Source organism: Leptopilina boulardi, unplaced genomic scaffold, assembly GCF_019393585.1.
Source record: "Leptopilina boulardi isolate dan_hultmark-lab unplaced genomic scaffold, ZJU_Lbou_2.1 LbouV2_214, whole genome shotgun sequence".
Classification (NCBI taxonomy): Eukaryota; Metazoa; Arthropoda; class Insecta; order Hymenoptera; family Figitidae; genus Leptopilina; species Leptopilina boulardi.
The window spans coordinates 4932032-4947167 of record NW_026137768.1 but is presented as its reverse complement, the minus strand read 5'-3'; the positions used below and the strand labels follow the sequence as shown (position 1 = coordinate 4947167).

At 27.4% G+C, this 15136-nt stretch overlaps 1 protein-coding gene across 3 annotated transcripts in view; it reads right to left on the bottom strand.

Annotated features, from left to right (window-relative positions):
- LOC127279266 (klarsicht protein) overlaps positions 1-10451 on the bottom strand; it is a 127100-nt gene extending 116649 nt beyond the window's left edge. The window contains exons 1-6 of one of the 3 annotated variants that reach the window (XM_051301517.1): positions 10188-10451; positions 4948-5069; positions 4112-4241; positions 3680-3844; positions 3192-3393; positions 2199-2323 (exon numbers count right to left, since the gene is read on the bottom strand). In XM_051301517.1, coding sequence (XP_051157474.1) covers positions 2199-2323; positions 3192-3393; positions 3680-3844; positions 4112-4241; positions 4948-5060 — 735 coding nt within the window. In that variant the 5' untranslated portion in view covers positions 5061-5069; positions 10188-10451. Of the gene's footprint in view, positions 1-2198; positions 2324-3191; positions 3394-3679; positions 3845-4111; positions 4242-4947; positions 5070-8050; positions 8178-8684; positions 8879-10187 lie in introns of those variants that run through there. The other 2 variants (XM_051301516.1, XM_051301515.1) reach the window with 2 other exon arrangements.
- Positions 10452-15136: the final 4685 nt, after the last annotated feature.

Here is a 15136-nt window from a genome sequence, read left to right as displayed (position 1 = left end):
AATTTATTTAATTCAAATAAAAATAATTTGATTCAAATAAATATTTATTTTTGATAAGTCAAATAACCAATTAAGGAATCAAAAAATTTTTTACAGTTCGTAACAGTCTGGATGGAATTAAAGAAAAAAAAATTTCTGACAAATTTGGAATGTCATCTATAGAACAATAATAAAAACGGTAAAAATTTACTGATATCAATAAAAAGACCAATTTTCAAATTAAGACATCCAAGAATTAACTTTCACGCCTCTCTTTATTAGATTCAGTACTAAATTATTTAGCAATAAAAATTTCTCAATGTTGAACAAAAAAAAAAATTGAAAGAGTTAAATAAATATTTGTTTAACAAGGTGAAAGTTTTAAATTAATGATTCATGACAAAAAGGTGAAGACATTTTGATAAGAGATATGATTCGAAAGGAAAAATAAATTTGTTCACAATTAAGGTTTTATCTATCTCAACATAAAATAACTTGACTTTAATATATGTAAAAATGAAAAATAAAAACAATTTTTCAAAATGAATAAATTATAACTTGCAAAAATGTATTTTAATGTAGAAAATTTGATCCAATTTCAAATTCTTAGCAAAGAGAGAAATATAGCGAATTTTCCATATTTAATATTAGGAAACAAATAACAAAAAAAAATCTACAATTTGAAATTGTTTCAATCAATGTAACTTTAAAATTTATCGTGTCGGAAGCAGTCAAACTGGTTGTTAAGAGAATGCGAGAGTATGCTTGTTACGATTATAAATGTGTCACGTGCTACATAACTGACATAATAATTTTTTCCCTCTTTCAATTTTTTTTTTTTTTTTTTATTTTTAATCAAAAACTTAATTTACTTTCTGGACTGCTGACCTTTCGTGTAAACACGAGAAGCATTAAAAAAATATAATATTCAAATGAAAGTTTGAAAAGTGTAATTATCTTTTTTTTTACTTTTGAATTCGCAACAAAAAAGAAAAAACTTATAAGAAGCTCAATCAATTAAATCAAAGTCAAAAGAAAACCGCTGCTAAGCAATTTGTACAAAATTATATAAAATAATTTATATAAAATAGAATAATGGAAAAATAAATAATGAATTTTAGAACTTGAAATTGAGATAAAAAAAATTTTAAATTGAAAATCAAAGATTAAATTAAATTTAATATATAAAATGTAACTTGAAATACAATTGCTGATTTAATCGAGTTAAGAGTAGAGCATGATATTAAATTTCTTGGAAGCTGATGTGTGTGCGGAAAATGAAAGAAGATTGATCCTTGACGTTCGCACAAGACTTGATTCATCAATCATTTGGTGACTGTTTATCATGTCATCGAATTTACAATGTGAACAAAAGTGTAGTTGGCATTTGTATTGTATGAAACGGTAGTTGCGACATCTGGGCCAGGTCACAATTTAATTGTTTACTAAGAATCGCAAGAGTTATCGTTTACCACTGTGGATAAAACAACGGATCCCAATGTTGGTTTATAAGTATATACCGTTACATCAATAAAAACAAAAAATTATCTATCAATTTCTAAAAATCCAAAATATTTTATCACCCAAGTAATTAAATTCAATTATTCTTTGATCGATCAATTTGATTCAAATGAATAAATTTGAAAAAAAAAATCGAAATTAAACAAATGAATGACAAAAGTGAAGAGAAAAACAATGAATGAGAGATAAAATAATAATTAAAAAAATAAATTTGAATTGAGAGCATTGATTTATGGAATTCAATAGCATTGTCAAAGTTAATTAATAAAAAAAGTAAAATAATAAATTAATTAAATGAATATAAATTTTCCGAATATTGTAAAAATTATATAAAAATCGAATAAAATAAGAAGTTTCAAAAATGTTTGACGAAAGTATAGAGAGCTGCCATCTTTTTCATTTCAGAGGAACTACACCGAATGAATTGATCTTTGAGTTTACCTACAAATAGTTATACGAGTTCTACTGTACCGACAATCGTTATCGTTTGCTGTTACCAGCAAAGCAAAACGAATGGTATTTTTTTAACTAAAAATTTTTGTTACCATTAAACGAATTACATTTACCTAAGGCTATCTTCCTCCTATGAATTATCATAGGAGTTTAAATTTACAAGAATTGCATTTTCTTTAACCACGAATTTTCAAAAAGATATTTTGATACATATTTTTTTTTTTTATTTAAATTAAAAAACTCACCATGTGTTCCATTGCCTTCTCCTCCAGTTCCGCTCTGCTCCAATCGATGTGAAAACTTAAAGGCTGCATACGAGTTTCCATTTCGCGTAGCCACTTCCTCAGGCACTTCACTTCATGATCGAAATCTAGAAAAAAATCAATTTTTAACATTCTTGATACATTGACTTAAATTTCTATTGTTAAACAATGAATAAACATCTATTTTATTTCATAATCTAATTATATATAATTAATTACAGAAATATTTAATCTATTTAGGTGAAAATTAGATAATATATAAAAACCAGTATTTATATTTATAATTCCTCATATCAAACAATGCGGATCAATTATATAACATAAAACTAAACTTTCTTTTAATATTTAATTTTATAAGAAAAAACAAAGATTCATATGATCAAAAAGTTGGTAACATTTTTCAAAAAATTTCAAAATTTATTGTAACTTTGTTATGCTCCAAAAAATTGACCAGAACTAGTCAAAAAAAAACTATCAGGATTGCTACGGATTCAAAATTTCAAAACTTCCTGAAATTTCCAGGTTTTCCAGACCATTTTCTTAAAAATTCCCTGACCAATTATAAAATTGTTATAATTAAGTTTTAGCTTTTAAGATAAATGTCCCAGTCTTCGTCACTACCTTAGTTACCGTCAGTTTGGTTGAAAATTACCGTAGCAAACTGAACTTTTCATTAACCCAATTTTTATTTGGCCTAATTTTATATGTATTTTTAAACTATTTATTAAAATTTACTAATTGTAAAATATTCTCATTATTAAACGATAATTTAATTACACACGTCTCGATTTTATAAAAAAAAATACAAAATTCCAGAAAGTACGTTGTTCTAATATATAATTCTAACTGTTAATTCTCATTTATTCCAAACAATAAAGTATAATAATCCAAATTTATTATGGTATACAAATTTAAATCGTAATAAATAGTAAAAAATCGCATGACTATAATATTTATGAGAAAATTATACATTACCTGCAGAAACGTCTTGATGATCTGTAACAGGTCTAACTGTTGGGGCCATGATTTGTTCAACAAGTTCCCATTTAGCGTTAAGATGATCAACACGCCAAGTAATTTCATCTCTTAAAGCTGGCTCACGGGCTATTAATTTTCCCGCTTGTTCATTGAACAATCTTCTTCTGTATGCCTTGCGTCGTAGCTCCTCCATGTGAGCCTAAATTACAGAAATTTCGCCAATTAATTATTATATTTCTTAATAAGGAAAAAAAAATACAGAAATAAATAAAATGTTTCCATGCACTGTTCTACAATTTTTAAAGGAAAGAAATTTTTCTTTTCATTTGGAAAATGAATATGAAATCAATTTTAATTTGTTTAAAAAAATATTAATTTAATAATTTCATTTATTTGTTTATTTAAAGAAAATTTTTGCCTTTTTGGCGACGAATCGTTGTTTTTGAATTATTTTCATTTTATATTTAAATTATTGAATTACTTACTGCACGCAGGCCTTTGTCTAGAAGATTTTCCTCTTTAGAGTAAACCAACTCCTGAAGAACTCTAAGCCACGAGTAGAGTTCTGAAAATTGGCAACTAACTTCATTTAAACCCCAAGAGAGTGTGGAAACGTCACCTTCATCCCAAGCTAGTTCTCCATTCGCTTCCTATAAAAATGTATTTAATTAATTACTTTCATCAATTACTTTGATTTTCATGGAATTATTAAACGAAAAACCATATAATATTTAATTTAGTTTTCTTAAAATGAAAAATAGGAAATAAATTCCTTATGCATCGTCTACCATTTTTTATAATTAAATAAGTAATTTTTGAAAAATCAGAATTTGCGTTTATAATTTTTTTAAATTAAATTTTTATAATTCAAGGAAATTATTTATAAAATTACAAAATTGAAAATAATATGAACTTACTTTGCAACTGTCAATTAAATTTGTGTCCATAATATAGTCGTAATTAGTACGTATCGATGCCCAAAAATCATCAACTGTGTCTTCACGATTTTCTGAGATGCATTGGCAGTGTTCCTGTTTCGGTTCTTTCCTGAAATTTGCAAAAAAAATAATAAAACTTTATTGCATCAAATCATATATTCAATTCTTAAAATCTTTAAATTCTAATTACAATTAAAAATTATTTTTAACAGTTAACATTTCTTTTTTTAAATTACATATGTATATAACAAAAATTGATGAAGGATAAAAAAAAACAATTTGAACATGTTATAAATTGGGCAAAAAACTGCTTTCTAATTTGAACGTTCTGTAAAATCTAAATTGAAAGGCTCTGAAACAACTTGAGAGAAAAACGCTTCTTAATTGGAATATTTTCGAATTGGGAGGTCTTAAATTAATATAAATGCATAAGATGCGTAGGTAAGGGTCATCTATATATATAGGAGAAATTTCTAGTTTAACATCAGGCCTTATATGTATATCAACATCAATTATATTGGCTCGTTCATCTTTTCCATTTGAAAATGTGAATGCATAAAATAAGATGTGTGACTTGAATTTGTAATTAGATATGAAAAACTGCCTTAAATTATTCAAAAAAAAATTAAATTAAATTATTGCACTTTAACAAATGGAAAAAGGTGAAATAGATGAAAAATTGACAAAATAGGAGATTATTAACTTCACAAAAAGTAAATAAAGGGAGGGGTGACAATTTTAGTAATTAAGTAATTGATCATTGTTGATTTAATTTTATTTATATTATTAATAGAATAATAAAATGAAATATTTACCTTTTTTTGGTGAGACTGTTATATGGCCTTTCAACTTGCATTCTCACATGCTCTGGACCCTCTAGACTTTTGCTAGAGGGTTGCAGTGAGGACAATGAGAAGCTCATCTTCATTGTCGCAGCCTGAAAACAAAAAAAGGGAATTAAAAAAAAAATTGTAAAATTCTTTTGAATTTTGATTTTAACTATGGACACAAAAAAATTAAAATTTTTTTAACTAATAACTTTGCAGAGATGCAGCGAAGATGATATCACACTCAATGGCACGCAATAATATTCAATACACGGAAGTTTCCTACGCGGAAATTCAAATTAATATAATAAGAATGAAGTGTGCAACGTGATCTTTTTTTTAAAAACAATTTACTCAAAATTATGACAAATTTTGTATTACTCAACTTTTGAATGTTTAAACAAACGAAATTCTTTATTTTACAATAATTTTTCGGTTATAAACTATAATCTATAATAAAAAAAAAAAAAAAATACAAAGTGAAAATTGAATTTCAAAATTAAATTAATAATGTTGTTTTTAAATAACATTAAATTTCAAGTTCAGACAAAAAATACTTAAAAATGTTAAACGATTAGAACTTTGGGAACATCATCTAGAAAGCGTATATAAAAACAATATAAAAAATCTTCTGGCTAGTTAATCAAAATGATTTTAATTCATATGTACCTTAAAAGAAAATTATAGATTTTTATTTCTTTACGACATTACTAAAACTGTATATAGAAAGCAATAATTAATAACTTTTTTGTTCTTATTTTTCTATATAATTTATGATAATTTGTTACTTTTAACACTTATATTAACTATACACTAAATACTTCACACTTATATTCTTTTTTTTTTTTTTGATTTTATTGCAGTTAAAAATAACACTTTAATTAATTAAATTCAAGAACAATGGAATTCTGATGAATACTTTCAAGTTGCAATTATATCAACTTACATGAATATTTACGTGAAACACATTACTTGGCATATTACGTATATAACACACTTTCATAAAATATAAATTCTCCTCCAACATTGTTATATGTTGAAAAATGTAAATATAAATTAAAATTAATATAAACTAAAATTTTATCTAAATTTGAGAATTTGTGCTTTTTTGATTTCTAATTATCTAATAATAATAATAACAGACTACATATTTGTTATATTTATAAAATATGTAAATAGAAATTCAAAAACATTAAAGAACAAAAATTATAATTTGTTATTGAAAAATATTATTTTACAATATAGATTTTATGGTGAAAGTATAAGAACTTAATAAAACGACAACATGATATATGTTGACATTTTGGTGAAAGGAAAATTTTAGCTAGAACGTGATATAAAACCTCTTATCATCTCAAAAAGATAACTATGTAAAAAAGATTTCTTTATAAATTGCATTATTATTATTACTATCTGTACTTGCGCTAAACCTGGGTTTTAACCTCGGAGATACACAACAACTCCATTTTTGTGTACTTAAGTGAAAATGGCAAATACGGGTCAGACAAAAGGAAAAAAAAAACCGAAGACGAAAAAGATTGTTAAGACCACTGTATCTTTTACTTTCATTTAAGAAGTCTCCTTATTTTTTTTTTAACCCTTTTATAAATTTTGGTAAATGATTTTTAAAATTAGTTTATCATGTATTTTCATCAAATCAAATTTATTTAAAATTTTATAATTTAACTAATATTTAATTCAAATATAGTAATTAAATAATTATTAAATCAGTAATTATTATTTTTACAAAAAAAATTTAAACAATTTTTGTTGAAAAATATTTTTATCAAAAATTCTACTTTTTTTTTTTTAAACATGAGCTTCTTCTATAAACACAAGTAATATTTTTATGAGAGCATAAATTATGTGTGTCATCATTTCAAAACACCTTTCCTTCCTTTAATGAAATAAACTGCTGAACAAACTAAACACAAAAAAAACAACCTAAAACGTTATATTGGGAACAATTTTTTTTTTTATGAAAATTAAATTTCAACTAAGAAGAATATTATTCGGTTTCATCTTCTACGAGTATAAAAGTAAACATTATTAGCTACATTGTGTTTTCAAAGTCATTTTCTGTTCAGGCTTGCTGGAGAAATTGAAGGAAAACAGGTTGAAATTGATACCTAATGCATAAAGCAACAGCGTAAAATGTAAATTAATTGATGTACAGTTAAAACTCCTTTTTCACTGTTTAAGTGAGATTGATAAAATATAATTGATTCTATTAAATTTAATAACAACGATAATATTATTGATTCATTTTACTATTTTCAACTTTACACTATATTTTAATAACTTAATAATAAATTTTCATTTATTTTCTAACTTATTGATTGTTGCAATTTTATCACGAAATTATTTACATTCACTAATTTGAATTTCTTCAATAACTTATTAATAAATACTCAATTTATAAATAAATATACAAGTTTTATATAGAATTTCAAAACAATCCAAAATTATTTTTAAAAAAAAACACAATTTTAAATGAAAAAAGAATTTATAATTTAATTGGAATTATCACTAGAGGAAAATTAATCACTTGAATATATTAAATACGCATAAAAAATCAAAACCCAAATTATGAAATAACGTGAAAGTTTAAAGAAGAAGAATGCTTGAAATTTCACAAAGTTTTATGAACCGATGTAATCGTCAAGAAATATCTTATCTAATTGTAAACTAACCTGGCAATGTAAACTTATCTTTGAGACTTTGATTATATAGAGCTACTCCAAAAATGTACTTGTTATATATATATGGAAAGAAAATTATACCCGTTAATCAAAGTTTCTCTTAACTTCATGCAAACATTTAAATCTCTAAACTAATTTGCAATCGACTTGAGAAATCAAGCACTCCAATCAATTTAATCAGGCAATTCAATAATTAATTAAAAAATAATATCTATGTTTAATATTTCAAATTTTAAAACACTGAATTTAATCTTAAAAAAAAAGATTTTAAAAATCAAGTTTTTTAAATTAACATTATTTTATAATTGTAAATATTTTTTTTTCTTTGTTCAAGAATTTTTAAATTGCACAAAATAATAATAATAATTTTCAAAACAAATATATCTAACCATTTTAAAGCACAATATTCCTTTGTGAGACTTTAAAAACCACAAAGATGGTAAGTCATTTTCCATGGGATTAAAGCACCAGAATGCAGACACTAGCACATCTAAATTTACACAAAATTATCAATCCAGAAAGGTTATAATTGGAAATAACTGAATGTACAACAATTGGCGTTGTCTGGCGCTTTGCCAATAGAAATAACAATTAAACACGTGTTACACCACAAAAACATTGTAAATATGATTTTTAACAGTCGTTGCCCTGCACCTGCCATAACTTTAGGTAGAGAGGCGGACGAAAATGAAAAAATCGAGAAAACCGCAAAGAGCCTTGCACCGCGGGCTACGTCATGGCGCTCCGGTAATGTTAACCATTAGTCACCAAGAAAGGAATCCTTTTCCTGCTGCAATCCGACTTCCTCGTCATCTAAAGAGACAACGAGGAGATTCAAAGAAGAGTGAAAGAACTTTAATAGACGAAACACAAAGCTACACGACCCAAAAAATGTCTCATCTCATGAGAAACACGATGGAATTTTGTAGCACACGCATATAGAGAGAGAGTGGAATTTGGCAGGGCAAAAAATCGTGAATCTGGACGATCTTGGCAACCGGCATTTAATAATAATATACTCACAGTTTTGCACGTTCCTCTTCAATCAAACTAACTATTCATTTATGACCCCACGGATCGCATCGTTGACTCCTGACGACATAACCTCAGTCGACACGGACTTTAAAGCTGTACACAAAACAACCACTCCTTCCATTACAGTTCACATGAGTTTTTTTAACTGAGATGCAAGAAGCGCGAAATAAGTCTAAAGTTTAAGGTGCTTATATACCTCAAATTTCGATCAGATGAACATTATTTCTGGACCGTGAAAATGCGTGAAAAGTCATTTTCACGGCGGGTATTTTTGAATTGTTTTGAACAAAAAATGTTTTTTTAAGAAATATAATATTAAATAATTGTTTTAATATGTAAGAACACTTTAAAATAGTGATAGAAAAATGATTTGATTAAAAAATATAGCAAATTTTGCTTTAAAACGTTTCTGCTACAAGAAAGTGTAAAATGACGATGTTTGTGAAATGGTTTGTACAGTGTACATGTGTACATGTTTCTTTCAGTTATTTGAAACAATTAGTAGAATTTAAATTTATTTGATAAACATTTCAACTTACCGATTTATTTTCAGCACTCATTATTTATTACAAGTTAAAAAGAAACGACATAACATAAACAAAACTCTGAGAGACACTCACAAGGAAGAAGCACTGTACAAACCATTTCACAAACATCGTCATTTTACACTTTCTTGTAGCAGAAAACGTTTTAAAGCAAAATTTGCTAAATTTTTTAATCAAATCATCTCTCTATCACTATTTTAAAGTGTTCTTACATATTAAAACAATTATTTAATATTATATTTCTTAAAAAAACATTTTTTGTTTAAAACAATTCAAAAATACCCGCCGTGAAAATGACTTTTCACGCATTTTCACGGTCCAGAAATAATGTTCATCTGATCGAAATTTGAGGTATATAAGCACCTTTACAGTGATGGTAGCCTGCACTGCTTGATAAAATTCATCCCTACTTTTTAGGTCGCGTTCACAATATAGAATGCAAGCAAGGTTGAGCAGGTAGAAATACTACCGTAAAAGCAGTTACGCTTGCGTGAGTTACGTTCAACGGGCAATGCACTCAGGTTATTTTATTTTGAATTTTGTTGAAGATATCCTGATTTTACCTATGTTTATTATTTGTCTGTTCTGTTTATTATATCCATTGAAAACAGTATTCGCAGAAAGTAGAAATCCACATTGCTAACACCGATGCTTAAAATTTTCCTTACATACTTCTTTTCCCGAAATCATAATTATTAGTATCTAATAATTATATATATATACGAAACTGCGTTATTCGCTTCATAAAAAAAATAAATCCTTATATATAATATAACCTGCACTATTTGTTTTATAAAAAATAATAAATGCTGTATATAATAATAATCGAAACTAATATTTTAGCACATTGTTATATAAATAAAATAAAAATTATTCTAAATGCAAAAAAATGTGAGAATATTATTTCCTATAAGTAGATACATTATATTAAATAACACAAACTTACCACAAAAAATAACTGCTGAAGTCTTCTTCTTCTCTTTCAGTGGCCTGTTGAAATTAACTGCTAAATTCATTTCGATAGAAGATGTGCAAATGCTACTTGTTGTGTACGATGAATAATAAATAATTGTTGAAATAATTCTTCTTGAAGAAGCGCAGGTCCTACTCATAACATTGTCCAAGCGGAACTAAGTGGGGATTTTTTTTGCTGCATAATTGTTAAAATAATTTTTTTTGAAGAAGCGCAGATCCTACTCATAACATTGTCCAAGCGGAACTAAGTGGGGATTTGCTTTTGCTTTTTAAAACCTCTTTATTTATCAAATTAAATACAGTAATATAATAAGAAAATATACATAATTTATAGATTTAAATTCTGCACCTGTTAGTTTATAAACTTATCAGAATATTTATATTTAGCTTAGTTTACACTTATTATAGAGTTCCTAAAGATAATTCTTATTTCATGAATTCTTATATTGGTAAAAAGGTCCATTGTAAAAAACCCATTAGATGATTATTATATAAATAAAATCTAAAGAATCAACAGTTATTAAAATATTAAATACAATAAAAAAGCTTACTAACTAAGGAAAATGTAAGTCGAAGTATTTACATAAATGATTACATTAATAATGAATACGGCAGTTTGTGTTTAATTTTAAAAGGCGCTGTTTCCTTAGTGTGAAGTACAAAATTTTCTAGTGCTTTAGCTTTTTGTATTTGATTATTATAGAAATTATCTGTTTGTTTATAGATTGTGTCATTAATATCTAAAATTTGTAAAATATTTTTAATTTCTATATTTGAAATTTTTGGTGAAACATTGGCAATTTTTCGTAGTATTTTATTTTCAAAAGTTGTAATTTTTTGAGTGTTTGCTCCACTCCATACAGGAATAGAATAAAGAACTCCTGATTTTATCAGGCTTTTATATAAGAGTACTTTGTTTTTAGCATTAAGTTTACTTTTCTGATTCATAAGACAATATAATAAACCAATTATTTTTTGACCTTTGGTGCACGCTTTAGTAATATGAGATTTATAGTTTAACCTATAATCCAAAGTTAGTCCCAAGTATTTAATACTGTTTGTTTTCTTAATTTCTATCTTATCTACTATAATTTTTAATTCATCCTCTTTATTCTCTTTTTTGCGTTTGCTAAATATTATAAATTCAGTTTTACTCGCATTTATTTTAAGTTTCCACTTGTGATAGTACCTCATGAGTATATCCAAATGTCTTTGTAAATATTCAACTGCTTTATATTTTTTCCAAGAAGTGGAAAAAATAGCTGTGTCATCTGCAAATATCGAGATTTTAGTATCTTTATTCTTTGGTATATCATTTAAATAATAAATAAATAATACTGGACCAAGGATAGACCCCTGAGGCACTCCCGCCGCAATGTTTTTATACTGCGACTTAGTATCGTCATAAACTACATTAAATTTCCTATTATTTAAATAACTTGTTAATAATTTATTTATGTACAATGGTAAACCTATTTTTGATAGTTTATAAATAAGGCCCCTGTGCCAGACGGAATCAAAAGCCTTTTCGATGTCAAGAAAAGCAGCTGCTGTATGCTTATTTCTATTAAAATTTGTTGTTATTTCATTTGTAACTCTAGCTAATTGTTGAACGGTGCTATGTTTTTCTCTAAAGCCAAATTGCTCAGGTATGAGTATGTTATTTTCAGATTCAAAGATTTTAATTCTGTTTAATATTAATTTTTCAAATAATTTACTGAGTGTTGATAATAAACTAATTGGACGATAATTTTGAGGAAAGAGTTTATCTTTCCCAGTTTTATGAATTGCAATTACATTTGCTTTTTTCCAATCATTGGGAAAATAAGATAAATTAAAACAAGCATTAAAAATATAATTTATCTGCACAATAATTTTTTTAGATAGATTTTTTAAGACAATGTTTTGAATACCGTCTGGACCAGGCGCCTTCTTTGATGACAGTGTTAATATCAATTTTCTTATTTCTATTGGTGATGATAGATGAATTGAATCAGAATCAAAATCGCTATTTAGGACTTCTTGATAAGCATCATTTACAATTTTGTTTGTTTCTTTATTTCCAAAGTCACGCGTGAGATGATGCACTCCCTCAAAATAATTAGCTAAGACTTCAACAATATCTTCTTTATTATAGGTTAGGCCAGAGGGACCATGCAATTTGACAATTGAACCTGGATGAGTTCTGGTAAAAGATTTTGCTGTTTTCCAAATGCTGTTATCTTTAACATTGAGATTTTCTAATCGTTTATTCCAATTTTCATTATAAAAATTTTTAATTTTAGTTTTAATCAGATTGGACAGTCTATTTTTAATTTTACGTAAATAATCTAATTTAGTTTGTTGAAAAGATTTACGAATTTTATTTCGTTCTTTAATTAAGTCTTTGATTTCTTGTGGAAGAGGAAGACGAGCCGCAATTAAGTTTGGTGACTTCCTCGGTACCGCTACATCTAAGGCACTGTTAATTAATTGAGTAATTTTATCTATGGTAAAATCTATTTTATTGCAATTATCTAGATCATTACTAATGATTAAATTGTCATTTAGATAGTTTCTAAAGTGATTCCAATCCGCATTTTTATAATCTAGATGTGTTTTCTGTTTGTAATTTATTTGAGAATTATTAATTGTTACTAGTATCGGTAAATGATCAGAGTTTAATTCATCTAAAGTTTCTACTTCTATGAGTTTATTTAGATTTTTATTTAGGACTATGTCAAGAAAAGTAGGAGAAGAATTTAAATCATACGGATATCGCGTTGGACTATCAGGAGCTATTACTTCTATTAAGTTATTTTGTGTATAATTGAATATTGTTTGACCATTTTTATTACTTCTATTACAATGCCATAGATTATGCTTTGCGTTGAAGTCACCAATTGCAAGGATTTTATTATGTTTTTTGAAAATTTCATCTAATTGACCCGCTAATAGATTTTGATTCGGAACATATATTGAAGCTATAATCAAACCATTATCCAGTTTAATTCCGATGGCTTCCACGCCATCAAAATCAACCTGGGTGAAATTTATATTCAATTTTACTAAAATGGCAACTCCTCCTCCTCTGTTACCATTAATGTGTCTATCTTTTCTAATAGTTTTAAAACCAGGAGTATTAAAATTCTTTTTATTGTTAAGTTTAGTTTCATTTAATAAAATTATGTCAATTGCATGCATGTCTATGAAGTGCCTCATCTCACGCTGTTTTTCGATAATGCCGTTGGCATTCCAATGCGCTATTACAATATTATTTTTGTAATCCATTGCTAAAGTTTAAAATATACTCGTTAAATAACATTGCTTGTTCAATTTTATCGTCTGTAGAATCAAGTGCAAATAGCAGATCTTTAGCCATTTGGATCATATTTTTTAAATTATATTTACTAGTAATTTTCTTACCAATTTCCGCGAATTCCAATAACAGAGACATGTCTTCTTGGGATGAATTGATGGCTGATTTATTCCATGGATTGGTTGTTGTTAGTGAAGACTGAGTTGATCCTTTATCCTGTGAGAGCTTGTTTGTGGTTAACGTCGTCAGATTCGTTGAATTACCCGTTGTTTGCATCGGAGGATAGTTTGTCCTGTTGAGATTTGGTGGTATAGTTTGATGATGAGATTTCACACTAGTTTTAATTGATTTTGCAGCTTCTCTAAGGCGCAGAATTTTTTCAATCCGTTCCTTGTATTTTGGGCATCCCCTGAAGTTCGCCGTATGATTTCCTTGACAATTAGCACACTTAGCTTCAGAATCTTTTGATTTGACACAGTCTTTTGTCAAATGGCCTAGGCCGCATTTGACGCACTTTGGTGAGTTGAAACAATTGTTCGTACCGTGACCGAATTGTTGACACTTATAGCACTGAGTCACTCCTGTAGGATTCTTATAATCCTCCCATGTGATTCTAGTGTAACAAAGAGTTTTTAACTTTTTGAGCAACTGGAGCTTAACTCCCTTCATCGAGTTGTCGAAGGTCACTAAATAAGGAGGATATTCTTGCGGTCTATCACTTCTTACTGTCATAACATTTACCTTTAGTGGTTCAAAGCCGCATTCCTTGAGTTCCGTAATGATTTCTTGCGTGTCAATTCTAGGAAGACCCTTGATGACGAGTTTCTTTAACTTTTGAGAATTTGGTGTAAACGTATGAAAAGGTATATTTTCTAATTTGAGTTTATCCATGATTAATTGATGATCATTTATCCCATTGGGATAGATAGTGATGGCAACAGGTGAAATTTTGATGGTCATGTTTTTGGTTATTTGTTTGATATTATTGTAGATGGAGAGTCTTTTCGCCGATTGAATTGAGGGATCATTTATGACGATAGGAGGTCCTTTAACTTCTTTTTGAATAGAATCTGCGAGATCCATTTGTTCATTTTCTTCCTCATCACTTTCGAGTTGTTTAAATTTGTTGTCCGTCAAGACTTGCTGATTTTTGTTGTTTCGAGAAGAGGTTTTCTGCCTCTTCCTCTTATTGAAATTGCCATTTTTCTCTTCTCCCATGGCTGGGGGAGATATAAGACTTGTATAATTTGCTTAATGAGCTTACGTTGATTAGACTGAAAGGATGCGAGCCAAACACCTTCATCCATTCAGTTTTCTGAAAGAATCAGTTTAATACTTTAACGATGTGAACAGTATGACGGTTCAGTCGAGAATCCTACTAAGTGGGGATTGCTAAAATCGTCGATCTTTATAGTAGACTCCCCCACCACTTCTTTGCGCTCTTCTGATTGGTCGTCAGTGAACGCCCGCACCAATCACAAATCAGTTGTCTCACTATCTCTCCCCACCGAGTTAATAAATATGACTGATTTTTTTGAAACACCAGTAGTTCATGTTTGAAAATTTTAAGGTAAGTATTTACGAAATTAGAAAAATTTTTTTATCACATTAAGTTAATCTTA